Source organism: Myxine glutinosa, chromosome 2 (genome assembly GCF_964187855.1).
Source record: "Myxine glutinosa chromosome 2, kmMyxGlut1.1, whole genome shotgun sequence".
In the NCBI taxonomy this organism is placed as follows: domain Eukaryota; kingdom Metazoa; phylum Chordata; class Myxini; order Myxiniformes; family Myxinidae; genus Myxine; species Myxine glutinosa.
In genome coordinates, this window is record NC_136262.1 from 119,501,834 (window position 1) to 119,520,471 (window position 18,638).

Consider the following 18,638-nt stretch of genomic DNA (forward strand, 5'->3'; position numbering starts at 1 on the left):
AGAGGGAGAGAATGAACAGAGGGAGAGAATGAACCGACAGAGGGAGCGAATGAACAGACAGAGGGAGAGAATGAACAGACAGAGGGAGAGAATGAACAGACAGAGGAAGAGAATGAACCGACAGAGGAAGAGAATGAACAGAGAGAGGGAGAGAATGAACAGACAGAGGGAGAGAATGAACAGAGGGAGAGAATGAACCGACAGAGGGAGAGAATGAACAGACAGAGGGAGAGAATGAACCGACAGAGGGAGAGAATGAACAGACAGAGGGAGAGAATGAACAGAGGGAGCGGAGGAACTGACAGAGGGAGCGAAGGAAACAACAGAGGACGAGAGCAACGGAAACGACAGTGGGAGCGACAGAGCCAACAGAGGGATAGACAGTAACGGACTTCAGTGCGAGTGCGAGTGCTCTGAATGAATGCTCCACTCTACCTCCATGAACGGTTCAGCATTTTAACCTGAGCGAGTCGCTTACTCAATATGGCTGCCAAACAGAGAGAGACCGATACCACAGATATGAGAACAAAATCAAAATCATCTTTGAGGATGTCGAACATCTTGGAGGGATGAACACGTGTCGAGAACAAGTCCAATCCATAGGCAATAACCTAGTGGAGCAGAAACAATTGATGAATAAATGAAGCACCACTTCAAAATGAAATAAATAAATAAATAGATTGCACATGGATATGTAACTTCCTCCAAAGCAAATATTAAAACGTTTATCTTCACTTTAAATCAGAGGGTTGGGTGAGTGGACATAGGAAAAGGGGGCAGATAGGAGAGTGGGTTGCAGGAGAGGAAAAGTGATGGAAAGGGGGGGGGGGGGGGGCCAGGGTGGAAGGGAGGAAGAGTGGACAAAGAGGCTAAGGAATTTGGGAAGTTTGGACAGGACCAACGTTTCCCACAGGGACACACCAAGCAAGTGGATTCCAGACCGGTGACAGCTGTGTGTAGCCCCCTCACTGCAGCGACAGTCTGGTTATAGTTGATAAACCATTCCGTGGGAAGGGGAAGCTCAGGGCTGTATGGAATCAGGCCTTCTTCCCTTTTTGAATCAACGAGGGAGGTGTGGGATGAAAAGAGAAAGAACATAAAAGAGAATGGTTAGGGCGGCGGGCTTGGGATCCGAAGGTCCTGAGTTTGAATCCCGTTGAATTAACGGCAGGTGGGGGGTGGGGTTGCCTGTCATCCTTCCGAGGTCGGCAAAATGAGTACCAGATAACTGGTTATAGAGATGAGTACCAGATAACTGGTAATAGAGATGAGTACCAGATAACTGTTTATAGAGATGAGTACCAGATAACTGGTTATAGAGATGAGTACCAGATAACTGGTTATAGAGATGAGTACCAGATAACTGGTTATAGAGATGAGTACCAGATAACTGGTTATAGAGATGAGTACCAGATAACTGGTTATAGAGATGAGTACCAGATAACTGGTTATAGAGATGAGTACCAGATAACTGGTTATAGAGATGAGTACCAGATAACTGGTTATAGAGATGAGTACCAGATAACTGGTTATAGAGATGAGTACCAGATAACTGGTTATAGAGATGAGTACCAGATAACTGGTTATAGAGATGAGTACCAGATAACTGGTTATAGAGATGAGTACCAGATAACTGGTTATAGAGATGAGTACCAGATAACTGGTTATAGAGATGAGTACCAGATAACTGGTTATAGAGATGAGTACCAGATAACTGTTTATAGAGATGAGTACCAGATAACTGGTTATAGAGATGAGTACCAGATAACTGTTTATAGAGATGAGTACCAGATAACTGTTTATAGAGATGAGTACCAGATAACTGGTTATAGAGATGAGTACCAGATAACTGTTTATAGAGATGAGTACCAGATAACTGGTTATAGAGATGAGTACCAGATAACTGGTTATAGAGATGAGTACCAGATAACTGTTTATAGAGATGAGTACCAGATAACTGTTTAAAGAGATGAGTACCAGATAACTGTTTATAGAGATGAGTACCAGATAACTGGTTATAGAGATGAGTACCAGATAACTGGTTATAGAGATGAGTACCAGATAACTGGTTATCGAGATGAGTACCAGATAACTGGTTATAGAGATGAGTACCAGATAACTGGTTATAGAGATGAGTACCAGATAACTGGTTATAGAGATGAGTACCAGATAACTGGTTATAGAGATGAGTACCAGATAACTGGTTATAGAGATGAGTACCAGATAACTGGTTATAGAGATGAGTACCAGATAACTGGTTATAGAGATGAGTACCAGATAACTGGTTATAGAGATGAGTACCAGATAACTGGTTATAGAGATGAGTACCAGATAACTGGTTATAGAGATGAGTACCAGATAACTGGTTATCGAGATGAGTACCAGATAACTGGTTATAGAGATGAGTACCAGATAACTGGTTATCGAGATGAGTACCAGATAACTGTTTATAGAGATGAGTACCAGATAACTGGTTATAGAGATGAGTACCAGATAACTGGTTATAGAGATGAGTACCAGATAACTGGTTATAGAGATGAGTACCAGATAACTGGTTATAGAGATGAGTACCAGATAACTGTTTATAGAGATGAGTACCAGATAACTGTTTAAAGAGATGAGTACCAGATAACTGTTTATAGAGATGAGTACCAGATAACTGGTTATAGAGATGAGTACCAGATAACTGTTTATCGAGATGAGTACCAGATAACTGGTTATAGAAATGAGTACCAGATAACTGGTTATAGAGATGAGTACCAGATAACTGGTTATAGAGATGAGTACCAGATAACTGGTTATAGAGATGAGTACCAGATAACTGGTTATAGAGATGAGTACCAGATAACTGGTTATAGAGATGAGTACCAGATAACTGGTTATAGAGATGAGTACCAGATAACTGGTTATCGAGATGAGTACCAGATAACTGTTTATCGATATGAGTACCAGATAACTGTTTATAGAGATGAGTACCAGATAACTGGTTATAGAGATGAGTACCAGATAACTGGTTATAGAGATGAGTACCAGATAACTGGTTATAGAGATGAGTACCAGATAACTGGTTATCGAGATGAGTACCAGATAACTGGTTATCGAGATGAGTACCAGATAACTGGTTATAGAGATGAGTACCAGATAACTGGTTATAGAGATGAGTACCAGATAACTGGTTATAGAGATGAGTACCAGATAACTGGTTATAGAGATGAGTACCAGATAACTGGTTAAACAGACGAGTACCAGATAACTGTTTATAGAGATGAGTACCAGATAACTGGTTATAGAGATGAGTACCAGATAACTGGTTATCGAGATGAGTACCAGATAACTGGTTATCGAGATGAGTACCAGATAACTGGTTATAGAGATGAGTACCAGATAACTGGTTATCGAGATGAGTACCAGATAACTGGTTATAGAGATGAGTACCAGATAACTGGTTATAGAGATGAGTACCAGATAACTGGTTATAGAGATGAGTACCAGATAACTGGTTATCGAGATGAGTACCAGATAACTGGTTATAGAGATGAGTACCAGATAACTGGTTATAGAGATGAGTACCAGATAACTGGTTATAGAGATGAGTACCAGATAACTGGTTATAGAGATGAGTACCAGATAACTGGTTAAACAGACGAGTACCAGATAACTGTTTATAGAGATGAGTACCAGATAACTGGTTATAGAGATGAGTACCAGATAACTGGTTATAGAGATGAGTACCAGATAACTGGTTATCGAGATGAGTACCAGATAACTGGTTATAGAGATGAGTACCAGATAACTGGTTATAGAGATGAGTACCAGATAACTGGTTATAGAGATGAGTACCAGATAACTGGTTATAGAGATGAGTACCAGATAACTGGTTAAAGAGATAAGTACCAGATAACTGTTTATAGAGATGAGTACCAGATAACTGTTTATACAGATGAGTACCAGATAACTGGTTATAGAGATGAGTACCAGATAACTGGTTATAGAGATGAGTACCAGATAACTGGTTAAATAGATGAGTACCAGATAACTCTTTATAGAGATGAGTACCAGATAACTGGTTATAGAGATGAGTACCAGATAACTGTTTATAGAGATGAGTACCAGATAACTGGTTATCGAGAGGCGTTTTATCAAAACGCGGCAGATGCCCCCATTGAAAATGATGCAACCACCAGGTGGGTGGCTGCACACAAACCGCCCACCCACCACCAAGGAAATCAATGCCTTCTTCCAAGGTTGGTGCACAAGGATTCAAATAAAAAAATAAAAGGTTTATTGCTCATATAAGTTGACCCCATCAATGAATCATTTCCACAAAAGTCCTTTGATATTCTATTTATATTAAATCATTTCGCAGGCCAAGCACTCGTGGGATCTTTTTTGGCATGAAAGCCAATCCGAAAAAGGATCCATACCTCTCAAGTTACAGATCTCACAATAGTCTGATCCAATGTGCTCCGTGCAGCACATTCACCCTGCCCACACATACGAGGACATGTGCGTTTACCCACTCGGAGTCTAAAGTGCTGCAATGAGGGAGTAAATGGTCATGCTGCTGGACCCTGCACTTGTGCCCCAAGTGTTTCCTCGGACAAGGTGACAATATCGTCCAGCGAACCCACCTGCAGTAATCTACTTCCTCGATTCAGTCCCTCAAACATTTAGAAACGGCCATCAGCCACGGGCCACATAATCAAAGATCATCTCCAAAGGCAGCTGCAGATTGGCCATCCTCATTTGTACCGAGTCATTCCTCTGCAAAGCTGAACTTCAACATGTAATCTATACAAGGCCTTTTCATGTGGTTTACATCGAGTTCTCTTCTCATGTGGCCTGGTGCCCCCGTTTCACACCGGTCTTTCCTTGGTACTGTAAAATCCAACGTTTTCCATCATTGATGTTCCCCATAAGGAAGTAGAGGCACATGGCCAGTTTCTCTCTCATTGCAGACAGGGTGTCCATTCTACCATTCTACCCTCCAAAGCTTCAAGAAAGAAATCCACCACCATGTCTTACAATCTTCGATCCCTATCAGCGAAATTTCCTTTCCCTATTAACCCCCTTTATTTTTATTTTTTTATTTTTTGTATACAGAACAAAGGCTCGTAAAAGAGCTAACATTTATCACACAAACAAATCAAACAGACAAACAAAATATATAAAAAGAGGGAGCGGTAGACAACATGGGGAGAGAAGGTGAAGCACACAAACACAACATTTGAGAGCAGGGACATCGGGAGATGTGTGGGAGGGAGAGGGCTTGGGAGGAGGAGGCGTGGGAAGGGGGGGGGGGGGGTGGGAGAAGTATAAAACACAAGGACACCAAGGACTTCCAGGAAAGAAGTTGGTATTTCAAAAAAGTGGATTTGGGGTGAAATTAGTGGGGGTAGAAAAGATCAAGGTTTTGGATGGGGGATGGATAAGAGATGGTGGTGAACAGCCGTTTTAAAGACCTGGAGGGAGGAGTGGGATTGGAGAGTGAGGGAGTTTGTTCCAGAGGTGGGAGAAAAGAGGAATGAAGGAGTGAAGGTGAGCAGAGAGTCTTGATTTTGGCAGTTTAACCATAAGAGGGTTGCAGGCAGATCTTGTGCGACCTGTAGGAATATTTGGGGGACAGAGCCCAGAGAGAGCTGGGGGGGGGGAGGGGGCAAGGCCGGAGAGGAGTCTGTAGAAGACGGAAAGACCACCAACCTGCCTGCTGTGAGTGAGTGAAAGGCCCTCGGAGTTAGCTTCATTGCGGGAGATTCCAATGATTCTGAACGCTTTGGTTTCAACAGCGTGAAGACGAGCTAGGTGTGAGGCAGGAGCACCAGCCCAGAGGGGAGAGCAGTATTCCATTGAGCTGCGGATGATAGCCTTGCATGTGGTGAGGAGCTCAGGTGTGCCAAGGAAGGACTTCGCATGACGGAGGATGCCCAGTCGGCGACTGGCTTTGGAGGCCAGATTTGAAATGTGGTTTTCCCAGGAAAGATCATGGCAGATAGTGAGACCCAAAAGCTTGAGTGACAGAACTTCTTGGAGAGGATTATTCAGAAAGTGGATGGGAGGGTTGTCCAGTCGGTCTTTTCGGAGAGACATCGTAAGAGTGTGAGATTTGTCAGGATTGAAAGACATGTTCCACTTGTTTGCCCAGTCTGTGATTTTGTCCAGGTCTGCAGAGAGTGAGGAGGCTGCAGACTGCCGATCTGAGGGATGAGGAATGGAGCGACAGAGAGTAGAGTCATCAGCAAAGAGATAGAGAGGATTTTCAAGAGAGTCAGAGATCATTGATGAAGACCAGAAAAAGCACAGGGCCCAGAACACTGCCTTGGGGAACTCCAGCCTGAACAGGAAGAGGAGATGAGAGAAACCCATTCAGGGCCATACGTTGACTATGACTAGAGAGGAGGTCCGCCAGCCATGCATGGAGATTTCCATGAATACCAAAGGAGGAGCGTTTGGTGAGCAGAGCGGGGTGCCAGACCGTATCGAAGGCACGTGATATGTCAAGGGAGACAGCTCTAATTTCCTGTTTGGCCTTGAGGACCTCCATCCATTGTTGAGAAAGCAGAAGCAGCATGTCCAGAGTAGAGTGACCTGGTCTGAAACCAAATTGATGATCAGAGATCAAGCCATTGGAGAAGAGGAAACATTTCATATCTGAAGCAATGATGGATTCCATGACTTTGCTGATAATTGGGAGAAGGCCGATTGGTCTGTAGTTGCTACGATCTGTTTTTGCACCTTTTTTGTGCAAAGCAGTGATGTTGGCTGATTACAAGCAGATGGCAGATGACCTTGAGCAAAAGAGAGGGTGAAGAGAACAGAGAGGGAGTGAAAGAGTGGAAGAACAGGATTTTCGGACCCGTGGGCTGATGCCGTCAGGTCCAGTTGCAGAATCAGAGTCGAGGGTTGACAGAAACTTTTCCACCTTGTCAGGAGGAAAGGACACAGAGTCCAGGAGCAGCTGGGTACGACTGGGTACGGTGGGTACAGAGAGGGATGGGTTTGGGACACAAGATTTAGAGGCAAACACAGAGTTGAGGTATTCAGCTTTTTCACGTGCGGAGTCAGTTGTGTAGCCGTTTGAGGTGAGGGAGGGGATGGAGGGAGAACAAACACCAGAAACAGATTTGACCAGATGCCACCAGGATTTTGAAGAGGGAGACAGATAAGAGAGTTCGGTCTTGAGAACGGAGAGATAGCGCTTCCTGGCTCTCCTGAGGGTGGACACACACTTGTTTCGGGCTTTGTGAAAGGAAATGAGATTTCCTTCCGTTGGATTTGCTTTCCAGGAGACGAAGGCAAGTTGTTTCTGGGCAGCAGCCTCACCACAAGATTCCGTGTACCATGGACGGGAGGAAGGGTATGACAACTGAAGACGAGATGGGATAAATCTGTGCATGAGAGAGCGCAATTTACTTTGGAAGAATTCCCAGGATGAGTTGATGTCAGAGGCGGTAGAGATGGGAGACCAGTCCAGATGATTGATGGCTGCTTGAAGACCGTGCCAGTTGGCCTGAGTGAAATGCCAGACTCATCGACGCTGAGGAGGCTCTCTGAGAATGGTCAGAGAGATGTCCACTTTAACAAGCACATGATCAGATGAGCCGATTGGAGCAGAAGAAGAGCAGTAGACATTTTCAGGGAAGTTAGTCATAACCAAGTCCTATAAGAGAAGATGCTCCGTTGACTGAGATCCCTTCCCCAATACTCGCACCTCCTGCAGGCCTATACAACCTGCAGCTTACTATATTTCCCTACCCTTTCCACTCTTTCTCCATTTATCCATCCACCAGCTTATTGGTCCCCTACTGGTGTACACCCGAGCAGACTATAGGTTTGCACTCCGTCCCTCCGTCTGTCAGTCTGTCACGCAAAGAACAGTTTTCCGGACGTTTTTTTCTAAACTCTTTATGCTAATGATTTAAAACTTGGTACATGGTTTCCTCATGATAAGTTACAGATCAAGTTCGAACTTCACGACGTTTCGATCATTTTTGACAAAGCTATGGCACTTTGAACTTTGGTAATTTCCCCAACAGTTTTCCGGACGACAGACTGCCGGTAGCGGACATGTATTGCAGCGCAATACTCAGAATGCTTGTTTTTGTCTGCCTTTTCCTCCATCACCAAAATATCAATACATTATACATCTATTATTCATTACCTTGCTCTTCCAATATTTTGTGTACTGTGAAACCTCGACATTCGCGGACGCCGAATATTCGCGGTTCATTCATTGTGACCTGCTTCCACATTCGCAGCATTTTTCAGGAACGTATGACCGCACGAATGTCCAGGTTCTACAGTACTGTATTTAAAAAGGAAGGCGTTACATTACGTGTCTGCTTTTTACCTCGTCTCACATATTTACACAAGCTGTTAGCATTCTCACTACCCTTTTGGACAGGCGGTAGTTGTCTCATCGATCAGATTTGCTTCCCGATCAATTGTTCACATCAAGTAACTGCTTCCGATGTACGTACAACAGGCACTGGCTCTCTCTGTTCTCTCTCTCTCAAAAGCAACTGTTCAATGAGCGCTCAACACACACACACACACACACACACACACACACACACACACACACACACACACACACACACACACACACACACACACACACAAAATAGAACCCTTCATTCATTCGCTTTACAACGGTTTATAGATCCGGCCAAAAGAGCGCATGTTAAGCAAACACACAAAGCATTTAACAACTGCTTTCAAACTGTGGGACTCACCAATAGCGCATTCTATATTTACCGACGCATTCATGAATGGTTACGATAAAGCGATGGTTACGGTAAAGAGTGAAAGGAATGACTATGTTGTGGTGCTTAAATATCAACTACCAAAGAGTAGTTGGTAGGAAAGACTAGTACAAGAGACTGAACCTAACAATGATCCCACCTCGACTGTTCTCCTGGAACTTCGGGTCTTCGAGGATCGAGGAATGCTTTCGGTAAGGACACAATTCCTCCTGATTGCAACGCGACTGGGGAGATGAAGAGAAAGACGAGATAAGATCATGCTTGCAAATCGACAACCAAGCGAGTGCGATGGTAACAAATACCACACGGCATATAAAACAAATCATGTCTTTCAGCATTCTCCATCTTCTTCACCATCAACACTGGTGCCAAAGATGCAACAGAATGATCCATAACATAAAAGAGAAAAAGGGTAAAAGGGGGAATGGTAAAAAGGGGAAAGAGAATGGTAAAAGGGGAAAGAGAAGGGTAAAAAGGGGAAAGAGAAGGGTAAAAAGGAGAAAGGTAAAAAGGGGAAAGGCAAAAAGGGGAAAGGCAAAAAGGGGAATGGTAAAAATGGGGAAAGAGAATGGTAAAAAGAAGAAAGAGAAGGGTAAAAAGGGGAAAGACAAAAAGGGGAAAGAGATGGGTAAAAAAGGGAAAAGAGAAGGGTAAAAGGGGCAAGGTAAAAAGGGGAAAGAGAAGGGTAAAAAGGGGAAAGAATGATAAAAAGGGGAAAGAATGGTAAAAAGGGGAAAGAGAATGGTAAAAAGGGGAAAGAAGGGTAAAAAGGGGAAAGAGAAGGGTAAAAAGGGGAAAGAGAAGGGTAAAAAGGGGAAAGAGAAGGGTAAAAAAGGGAAAAGAGAAGGGTAAAAGGGGGAAAACTAAAAAGGGGAAAGAGAATGGTAAAAAAGGGAAAAGAGAAGGGTAAAAAGGGGAAAGGCAAAAAGGGGAAAGAATGGTAAAAAGGGGGAAAGTGAATGGTAAAAGCAGAACGCAGAGAGAAGAGAACAGCAGCAGAACACGCGTGAGTGAGGACGCACGAGAGGAGAGAGCTGTGAGCGTTCGTCAGGCAGAGTTCTTGGAGTTAGAGTTCGAGAGAGAACAGCAGCAGAACGCGAGATCTTGGAGATCTTGGCGAGATCTTGGAGACGTCACGGATTTTCGAAGCTCCACACGGTCTCCACGTTTTCAAAGTTAAGTCTGTTCACAATTGTATTTTGTCGAAACTGTATTTATCTTTCGGTGTGTGAACCTATAGTGTGTCCCTTGGAAGTTTCTCGGTGTTTATCTTTCATAAATTAATCTTTTCTGTTTGCCGAGCCGCATGTGAGGCCTTGCAGCCTTAGGCTTCCCCCGTCGAAGGTTGTTCCTTCCTTCGCTGGTTTTGCTAGGTTTTTTGATTTTCCCTTCTCCCCCAAACTTCACCGAACATCTACTCTTTGTCTGACGTTGTAACCCCCACCCCCCCCCCCCCCCAAAAAAAAAAAAAAAAAAAAAAAAACTTTTATTTCCCTTTCTCCTCGTGTGCTTTTGTCCCATCGTGTGCTTTTGCCTCTGCCCACGTGCGCTGTCTCGCCCCGCCTCCATTATCCCCTTGCCTTCCAACTTTTGCCCTGTTCAAGTGACTCGTGGTTGTCCCTCTAGGCTCCCTCTCCCCATTGGTATTTTTGTGAATAGAAGATTGTTCTCCACGGTTCTGTTTAAATATGTTTAAACTTTCCCCTGGAGTGTTTTATTCAGTGGTTTATTACAACACGCTGTTTTTCTTCCTATTTAAAAGGCTCATTTCTATTTCCTCTTCAACTCATTCCATTTCAAAAAAATATTCAATCTCTTATAATTCTTTCTCACTACATGTTCTAAATTCTCATTCATTCCACCCCTCCTCCATCATTCTTAAACGGATCGCTAACTTGAAAATCACAACAAACCCAATTTGTTATAAATGTTCATCTTTCATTAATCATCCACTTTCTAATCTCCCCCCCAAATCTCCCCACTTGCCCCTCCCCTCCAAATCTCCCCCCTTGCCCCTCCCCTCCTAAACTCCCCCCTTGCCCTTCCCCTCCTAAACACCCCCCTTGCCTCTCCCCTCCTGAACACCCCCCTTGCCCTTCCCCTCCTAAACTCCCCCCTTGCCCCTCCCATTCAAAACTCCCCCCCAACCCCCCCTTCAAATCTCCCCCCCAACCATCCTTCCCAAATTCTCCCTCCTCCCACCTCCTTCTCAAAGCTGCCTCCTCCCCACTTCGTCTCCCTTCTATCTCATACCTCCACCTCCCCCAACCTTCTACTTTCCTCTGCCCCCCCCCCCCCCTCAAACAACCCCTCACTGTGCCTAATCCCATCACCATCAAACCTTTCGTCCTCCTCATCCTTCCCTTTCTTGTAACTCTTCTGTAATCTCTGACACACAATCAACTGCTCTTCCTACCTCCCCCTCTCATCCTTCATCTGACCCTACCCCTCCCCTCCCCCTCTCTCCTCATTAACGGTATGGACCTCAAACATCCGGGGCCTTCGCTCAAACCTGATTGATCTCTCCATTCAGGTTGCTTCTGACAATCCAGACTTGATCTGCTTAACAGAAACTTTCCTCCTTCAAGATGTCTCTGATTCCTTAATATCTCTTCCTGGTTACTCCCTCCTCCGGTATGATAGACCTGAGCCTCGTCCTGGTGGTGGGGTGGCTATCTTTATCAAAAACTCTCTTCCTCATTCTCCTTGCACTGTCCTCTCTCAACCCCACCCCCAGAAGTACCTCTGGCTACGGCTTCCTCTACGCTTCCACCTTTTGTTCATATGTGTTCTGTACCGTCCTCCAAACAGTGATGACTCTATTTACATTTCGCTGTCGGACAACATGGACCAACTTCTATCAACTCATCCAAACTCTCTCTTCCTCTCCCATCTCTCCTGCCTCTGACTTCCTGGGAATTCTTCCAAAGCAAACTGCTCTCTCTCATGCACAGATTTATCCCACCTCGTCTTCAGTTGTCTTACCCTTCCTCCCGTCCATGGCACACTGAATCTTGTGGTGAGGCAGTTGCCCTGAAAGCTGAAACAACTTGCCTTTCCCTCTTGGAAGGCAAATCCAACTGAAGGCAATCTCAGTTCCTTCCACCAAGCTCGGAACAAGTATGTGTCTCCCCTCAGGAGTGCCAGGCAGCACTATCTCTCCACACTCAAGATTGAACTCTCGTACCTGTCTCCTTCCTCCAAATCCTGGTGGCGTCTGGTCAAATCCGTTTCTGGTGTTTGTTCCCCCTCCATCACCTTAAATGGCTACACAGTTGACACCGCACGTGACAAAGCCGAATGCCTCAACTCTGTGTTTGCCTCAAAATCTTGTGTCCCAAACCCATCTCTCTCTGTTCCCACCTTTCCCAGTCGAACCCAACTGCTCCTGGACTCTGTGTCCTTCTCTCCTGACAAGGTGAAGTTTTTGTCAAACCTCGACTCTGATTCTGCAACTGGACCAGACGGCATCAGCCCACGGGTCCTAAAATCCTGCTCTGCCGCTCTATCTCACCCTCTCTCTGTTCTTTTCACCCTCTCTTTTGCTCAAGGTCATCTGCAGGCATCTTGGAAATCAGCAAACATTACCGCTTTACACAAAAAGGTGCAAAAACAGATCCTTGCAACTACAGACCAATCAGCCTGCTCCCAATTATCAGCAAAGTCATGGAATCCATCATTGCTTCAGATATCAAATCCTTCATCTTCTCCAATGGCTTGATCTCTGATCATCAATTTGGATTCAGACCAGGTCATTCTACTCTGGACATGCTGCTTCTGCTGTCACAACAATGGATGGAGGTCCTCAATGCCAAACAGGAAATCAGAGCTGTCTCACTTGACATATCACGTGCCTTCAATACGGTCTGGCACCCAGCTCTGCTCACCAAACACTCCTCCTATGGTATCCATGGAAATCCCCACTCATGGCTTGCAGACTTCCTCTCTGGTCGTCGGCAACATGTGGCCCTGAATGGATTTCTCTTATCTCCCCTTCCTGTTCTGGCTGGAGTTCCCCAAGTTAGTGTTCTGGGCCCTGTGCTATTTCTGGTCTTCATCAATGATCTCTCCGACTCTCTGGAAAATCCTCTATATCTCTTTGCTGCTGACTCCACTATCTGCCGCTCCATTCCTCATCCCTCAGATCGGCAGTCTGCAGCCTCCTCACTCTCTGCAGACTTGGACAAAATCACAGATTGGTCAAACAAGTGGATCATGTCTTTCAATCCTGACAAATCTCACACTCTTACAATGTCTCTCCGAAAGGACCGACTGGAAAACCCTCCCATCTACTTTCTCAACAATCCTCTCCAAGAAGTTCTGTCGCTCAAGCTTTTGGGTCTCACTATCTGCCATGATCTTTCTTGGGAAAACCACATTTCCAAGCTGGCCTCCAAAGCCAGTCGCCGACTGGGCATCCTCCGTCGTGCGAAGTCCTTCCTTGGCACACCTGAGCTCCTCACCACATACAAGGCTTTCATCCGCAGCTCAATGAAATACTGTTCCCCCCTCTGGGCTGGTGCTCCTGCCTCACACCTAGCTCGGCTTCACGCTGTTGAAACCAAAGCTTTCGGAATCATTGGAATCTCCTGCGATGAAGTTAACTCCGAGGGCCTTTCACTCACTCACCGCAGGCAGGTTGGTGGTCTTTGTCTTCTACCGACTCCTCTACGGCCTTGCTCCCCCAGCTCTCTCTGTGCTCTGTCCCCCCAATATTCCTTCAGGTCGCACAAGATCTGCCTGCAACCCTCTTATGGTTAAACTGCCAAAATATAGGCTCTCTGCTCACCTTCACTCTTTCATTCCCCTTTTCTCCCACCTCTGGAACAAACTCCCCCACTCCCTTCAATCCCACTCCTCCCTCTAGGTCTTTAAAACAACTGTTCACCACCATCTCTTATCTTCCCCCATCCAAAACCTTGATCTTTTCTACCCTCGCTAATTCATCCCATACACTTTTTTTTTTTTTTAATTCCAACTTCTTTCCTGGAAGTCCTTGCAGTGTTCATATGTTTTATACCTCTCCCAGCTCCCCCCCAAGCCCTCCCCCTCCCACATTTCTCCCGATGTCCCTGCTCTCAAATGTTGTCTTTGTGTCCTTCCCCCTCTCTCCCCATCTTGTCTACCACTCCCCTTGTTTTTTGTTTGATGTGTCGGTTTCACTTTTTGTGTGATTAATGTTAGCTCTTTCACGAGCCTCGATCTTGTATACAAAAAAAAAGAAGAAAAAAAGAAGAAGAAGAAAGCGAAGGGTAAAAAGGGGAAAGGCAAAAAGGGGAAAGAGATGGGTAAAAAAGGGAAAAGAGAAGGGTAAAAGGGGAAATGTAAAAAGGGAAAAGAGAAGGGTAAAAGGAGGAACAGTAAAAAGGGGAAAGAGAAGGGTAAAAGGGGGATTAGCAAAAAAAGGAAAGAAGGGTAAAATGGGGAATGGGAAAAATGGGAAAGAGAATGGTAAAAAGGGGAAAGACAATGGTAAAAAGGGGAAAGACAATGGTAAAAAGGGGAAAGACAATGGTAAAAAGGGGAAGAGAAGGGTAAAAAGGGGAAGAGAAGGGTAAAAAGGGGAAGAGAAGGGTAAAAAGGGGAAGAGAAGGGTAAAAAGGGGAAGAGAAGGGTAAAAAGGGGAAGAGAAGGGTAAAAAGGGGAAGAGAAGGGTAAAAAGGGGAAGAGAAGGGTAAAAAGGGGAAGAGAAGGGTAAAAAGGGGAAGAGAAGGGTAAAAAGGGGAAGAGAAGGGTAAAAAGGGGAAGAGAAGGGTAAAAAGGGGAAAGACAATGGTAAAAAGGGGAAAGAGAAGGGAGAAATGGGGACGGGTAAAAAGGGGAAAGTGGGGTAAAAGGGGGAAAGAGAAGGTTAAAGAAGAGTAAAATGGGGAAAGAAGAGTAAAATGGGGGGAAGAAGCATAAAAAAGGGGAAAGAAGAGTAAAAAGAAGGGTTCACTCCTTCATTCCTCTTTTCTCCCGCCTCTGGAACAAACTCCCTTACTCTCTTCAATCCCACTCCACCCTCCAGGTTTTTAAAACAGCTGTTTACCACCATCTCTTATCTTCCCCCATCCAAAACCTTGATCTTTTCTACCCCCGCTAATTTCACCCCAAATCCACTTTTTTGAAATACCAACTTCTGTCCTGGAAGTCCTTCGTGTCCTCGTGTTTTATACTTCTCCCACCCCCCCCTCCCCCTTCCCACGCCTCCTCCCCCCAAGCCCTCTCCCTCCCACACATCTCCCTGCTCTCAAATGTTGTGTTTGTGTGCTTCCCCTTCTCTCCCCATCTTGTCTTCCGCTCCCTCTTTTTATATATTTTGTTTACCTGGTTGATTTGTTTGTGAAATAAATGTTAGCTCTTTCACGAGCCTCGATTCAGTATACAAAAAAAAGAAGAAAAAAAAAGAAGGGTAAAAATGCAAAAAGGGTAAAAATGGAAAAGAGAAGGGCAAAAGAGGGAATGGTAAAATTGGAAAGAGAAGGGGAAAATGGGGGAAGGCTAAAAAGAGGAAAGGGTTTAAAAAAAAAAAAAGGGAAAAGAGAAGGGTAAAAAGGGTAGCGACAGGCAAAAGAGGAAATGGTAAAAAGGGGAAAGGGCAAAAGGTAAAAAGGGGAAAGGGGAAAAAGGAGAATGGTAAAAGGGGAAAGAGAATGGTAAGTGGGGGAATGGTAAAAAGGCTAAAAAGGGGGGGGGGGGGGGGAAAAGAAGGCTAAAAAGGGAGAGAAAAGGGCAAAAGGTGAATGGTAAAAAGGGGAAAGAAGGGTAAAAAGGGGAAAGATGGGTAAAAAGGGGAAAGATGGGTAAAAAGGGGAAAGATGGGTAAAAAGGGGAAAGATGGGTAAAAAGGGGAAAGATGGGTAAAAAGGGGAAAGATGGGTAAAAAGGGGAAAGATGGGTAAAAAGGGGAAAAATAGGGAAAGAAAAGGGGAAAATAGGGAAAGAAAAGGGTAAAAGAGGGAAAGAAAAGGGTAAAAGAGGGAAAGAAAAGGGTAAAAGAGGGAAAGAAAAGGGTAAAAGAGGGAAAGAAAAGGGTAGAAGAGGGAAAGAAAAGGGTAAAAGAGGGAAAGAAAAGGGTAAAAGAGGGAAAGAAAAGGGTAAAACAGGGAAAGAAAAGGGTAAAACAGGGAAAGAAAAGGGTTAAAAAAAAAGGGAAAATTGTGAAAAGGATAAAAAGGGGAATGATAAAAAGGGTACAAAGGGGAACTAGAAAGCACCTTAAATGCAAAACCTGTCCGCTTCGGCTTTGTACTCAAACTAAGCTTGACAAAAACGACAGTTAAAAAAAAAAAATTGTACATTTTATTACTTTGTGTTTTCCATATTCTCATGATAAAAGTTTGTTGAAGATTTGATGATAAAAGGTCAGTGGTAAAACAGTTCGCTTAAAAAAAACAAAAAAACAATCGCACCCGTGTCCGAATGAAGCGGTTCAGTTTGGCATTTTTAATATGAAATAGGAAAAGCCTGGAAACTATTCAAACCCATTAGAATTACCCTTTAGAACCCATCGGAATTACACTTTAGAACCCTCTAGAATTACACTTTAGAACCCTCTAGAATTACACTTTAGAACCCTCTAGAATTACACTTTAGAACCCTCTAGAAACCCCTAGAATTACACTTTAGAACTCTCTAGAATTACACTTTAGAACTCTCTGGAATTATACTTTAGAACCCCCTAGAATGAAACACGGTGGGTTAGAACAGTTATTCTTCTTCATTTTTGATTGAGGAGGATTGAGGATTGAGGATTGAGGAGGATTGAGGATTTTTGATTTGGAGGCGCGAGAGGAGGATGGAGGAGGCGTGAGAGGAGGATAGTGGCGTGAGAGGAGGAGGAGGGTGGTTGTGCAAGAGGAGGGTGGAAGCACAAGAGGAGGAGGGTAAAGGAGTAAGATGAGGAAGGTGGAGGAGTAAGATGAGGAGGGTGGAGGAGCAAGATGAGGAGGGTGGAGGAGCAAGATGAGGAGGTTGGAGGTGCAAGAGGAGGATGGAGGCAGCGCAAGAGGAGGATGGAGGAGTGTGCAGGAGAGAGAGAGAGGTGGAGTGTGAAGACAGGAAGAGAGAATAGGATTGGAAGAGAGAGAGATTAGAAAGGCTTCTTTTTTTCAAATGAAGGGAAAAAAAAATGGAGTCAGTCAGAATATTGATATCAGTGTTTCTCCCATACCGTGCACAACCATACAAGTTTTTTTTTTTTTTTTCTTCGTTGGATTATCCCCTCAATGCCATTTTTCTCCCATCCCTCATTTATGACACACCTCATCACATTCTCTCACCGAGTATGTGTCGGCTGGTGATGCCCCGCTCAGTAAGCGTGACCTGGAGTGGACCGGCTCTTCCTGGTAGCACGTAGGCCTGCTGGAGCACCAATGGACCGGCGAATGGTCGCTCAAGCGAGCTGAATGCAGTTTCATTGTGCCGTGCAACACCTTCGTACAACTCTAGTGTCCACAGCTCACTACGACGGGCCTTGGGATTCCAATATAGGACCTGGGATAAAATATGCATACACGAACCTAATTTTTTGAGAATTTGTGAATCCCCAATTTGTATGAAAAGGAATATACAAAATAAATATTGCAGGATCAACATGGTGAAAAAACCCAAAAATGGTGCACTTTTTCCAGAGATGAACAAAATACAAATACAGTATTATATTTTCTCAAAGTGTTGGACAGGAGAGCTTGGAAGTCGTGAACCTCTGAGCCGATTTGATTCCCCAGCACAACTATATAATGTATTGTCGATGCTTCGTGGGCAGGATATTACATCAATGAATATACCGTCAATGAAAGTGAATGTGAAGCTGGCTGTCCTCTGTGCTTGGAAATAAAGCTGTAAATAATCAAAATACGAGCATAACTGAATAACAAACGGTGGTAAAACGCAAGGTGCGTCACCCCCCAAGCCAACTTTACCACCAGCCAGTTCTCCGTGTGCACAAGGCGCAGGGGGGACCGTGCCCGGCGGAGCGTGACCGAGTACACCACTCTCCCGGTCACTCCATCCAGCAGGTACAGCATGACGGATGCCTTGTCCGGCTGGTTCTCGGCCACCTGCATCGCCACGGCCACCAAATGGGGGTTCACGTACTGCGGAGGGAGAGGGGATAGGCAACAGAGTTCCACAAGCGGGGAAAACTGGGAGATGCAGGAAGTGTGGATGGTTTTTAGTGGCAGTCTCACTTTGTAAAGGACACTGCGATCGCCGAGTACCCTTCCCTGGGAGTGTACCGTTTCACCTAGATGCTTTCCAGCCACTTCCAAAACCTTGTGTCCGTCTGGAATGGCTACCTCCCAAATGCGGTGTGCCTTCATGCCCTGCACATGAAAAATAACTTTTCAAATTAGCTACAACTATCTGGGAAGGAAGTTTGTGCCATTGTTTGCACCTTGGAGAACAATTGCACAAATTGAGAACGAGTGCAAATAATATTTTGGGAAAGGAATGAAAAAAAAAAAACCTTCAGAAACTGGAAGCCACAGATTGAGTGATGAGCTGGATCGACGATGTAGAAAAATATGGAGGAAGCGATTGAGTCAACCAGGGAGTGAAAGGAAGGGCTCGAAGGAAAGCAGGAAACCTGAAAAGGGAGGAAATTAAGGAAGGTCGTGGTAAGATGTGAAAATGAAGATAAAATGTACCTTGATGAGGAATTTGTTTAAGATTACGTGTTGAACAATGAGTGAGCATAGCAACATCCTACATGTTGCTAAGGAAAAACATCACTGAGTTTGTTTGTGCATGAGACCAAATAAGCACATGGTGAGAGGTTGAGTGATCCACAACAAAATGTGAAAAAAGTCAAGGGGTGTGAATACTTTCTGAAGGCACTGTATATTCTGGTGTACTATCCCGATGACAGGTTTAGCATTGCCAAAGCACTTT

General features: G+C 44.6%; 1 protein-coding gene across 1 annotated transcript in view; it reads right to left on the reverse strand.

The window, feature by feature from the left end:
* Positions 1–283: 283 nt before the first annotated feature.
* EMC1 (ER membrane protein complex subunit 1) overlaps positions 284–18,638 on the reverse strand; it is a 71,244-nt gene continuing 52,889 nt past the window's right edge. Inside the window, exons 15-21 of the mRNA XM_078771568.1 lie at positions 18,214–18,333; positions 17,936–18,070; positions 17,669–17,842; positions 17,027–17,240; positions 8,902–8,986; positions 922–1,051; positions 284–611 (exon numbers count right to left, since the gene is read on the reverse strand). Of these exons, the coding sequence (XP_078627694.1) occupies positions 432–611; positions 922–1,051; positions 8,902–8,986; positions 17,027–17,240; positions 17,669–17,842; positions 17,936–18,070; positions 18,214–18,333 (1,038 nt within the window). The 3' untranslated portion in view covers positions 284–431. The remainder of the gene's footprint in view (positions 612–921; positions 1,052–8,901; positions 8,987–17,026; positions 17,241–17,668; positions 17,843–17,935; positions 18,071–18,213; positions 18,334–18,638) is intronic.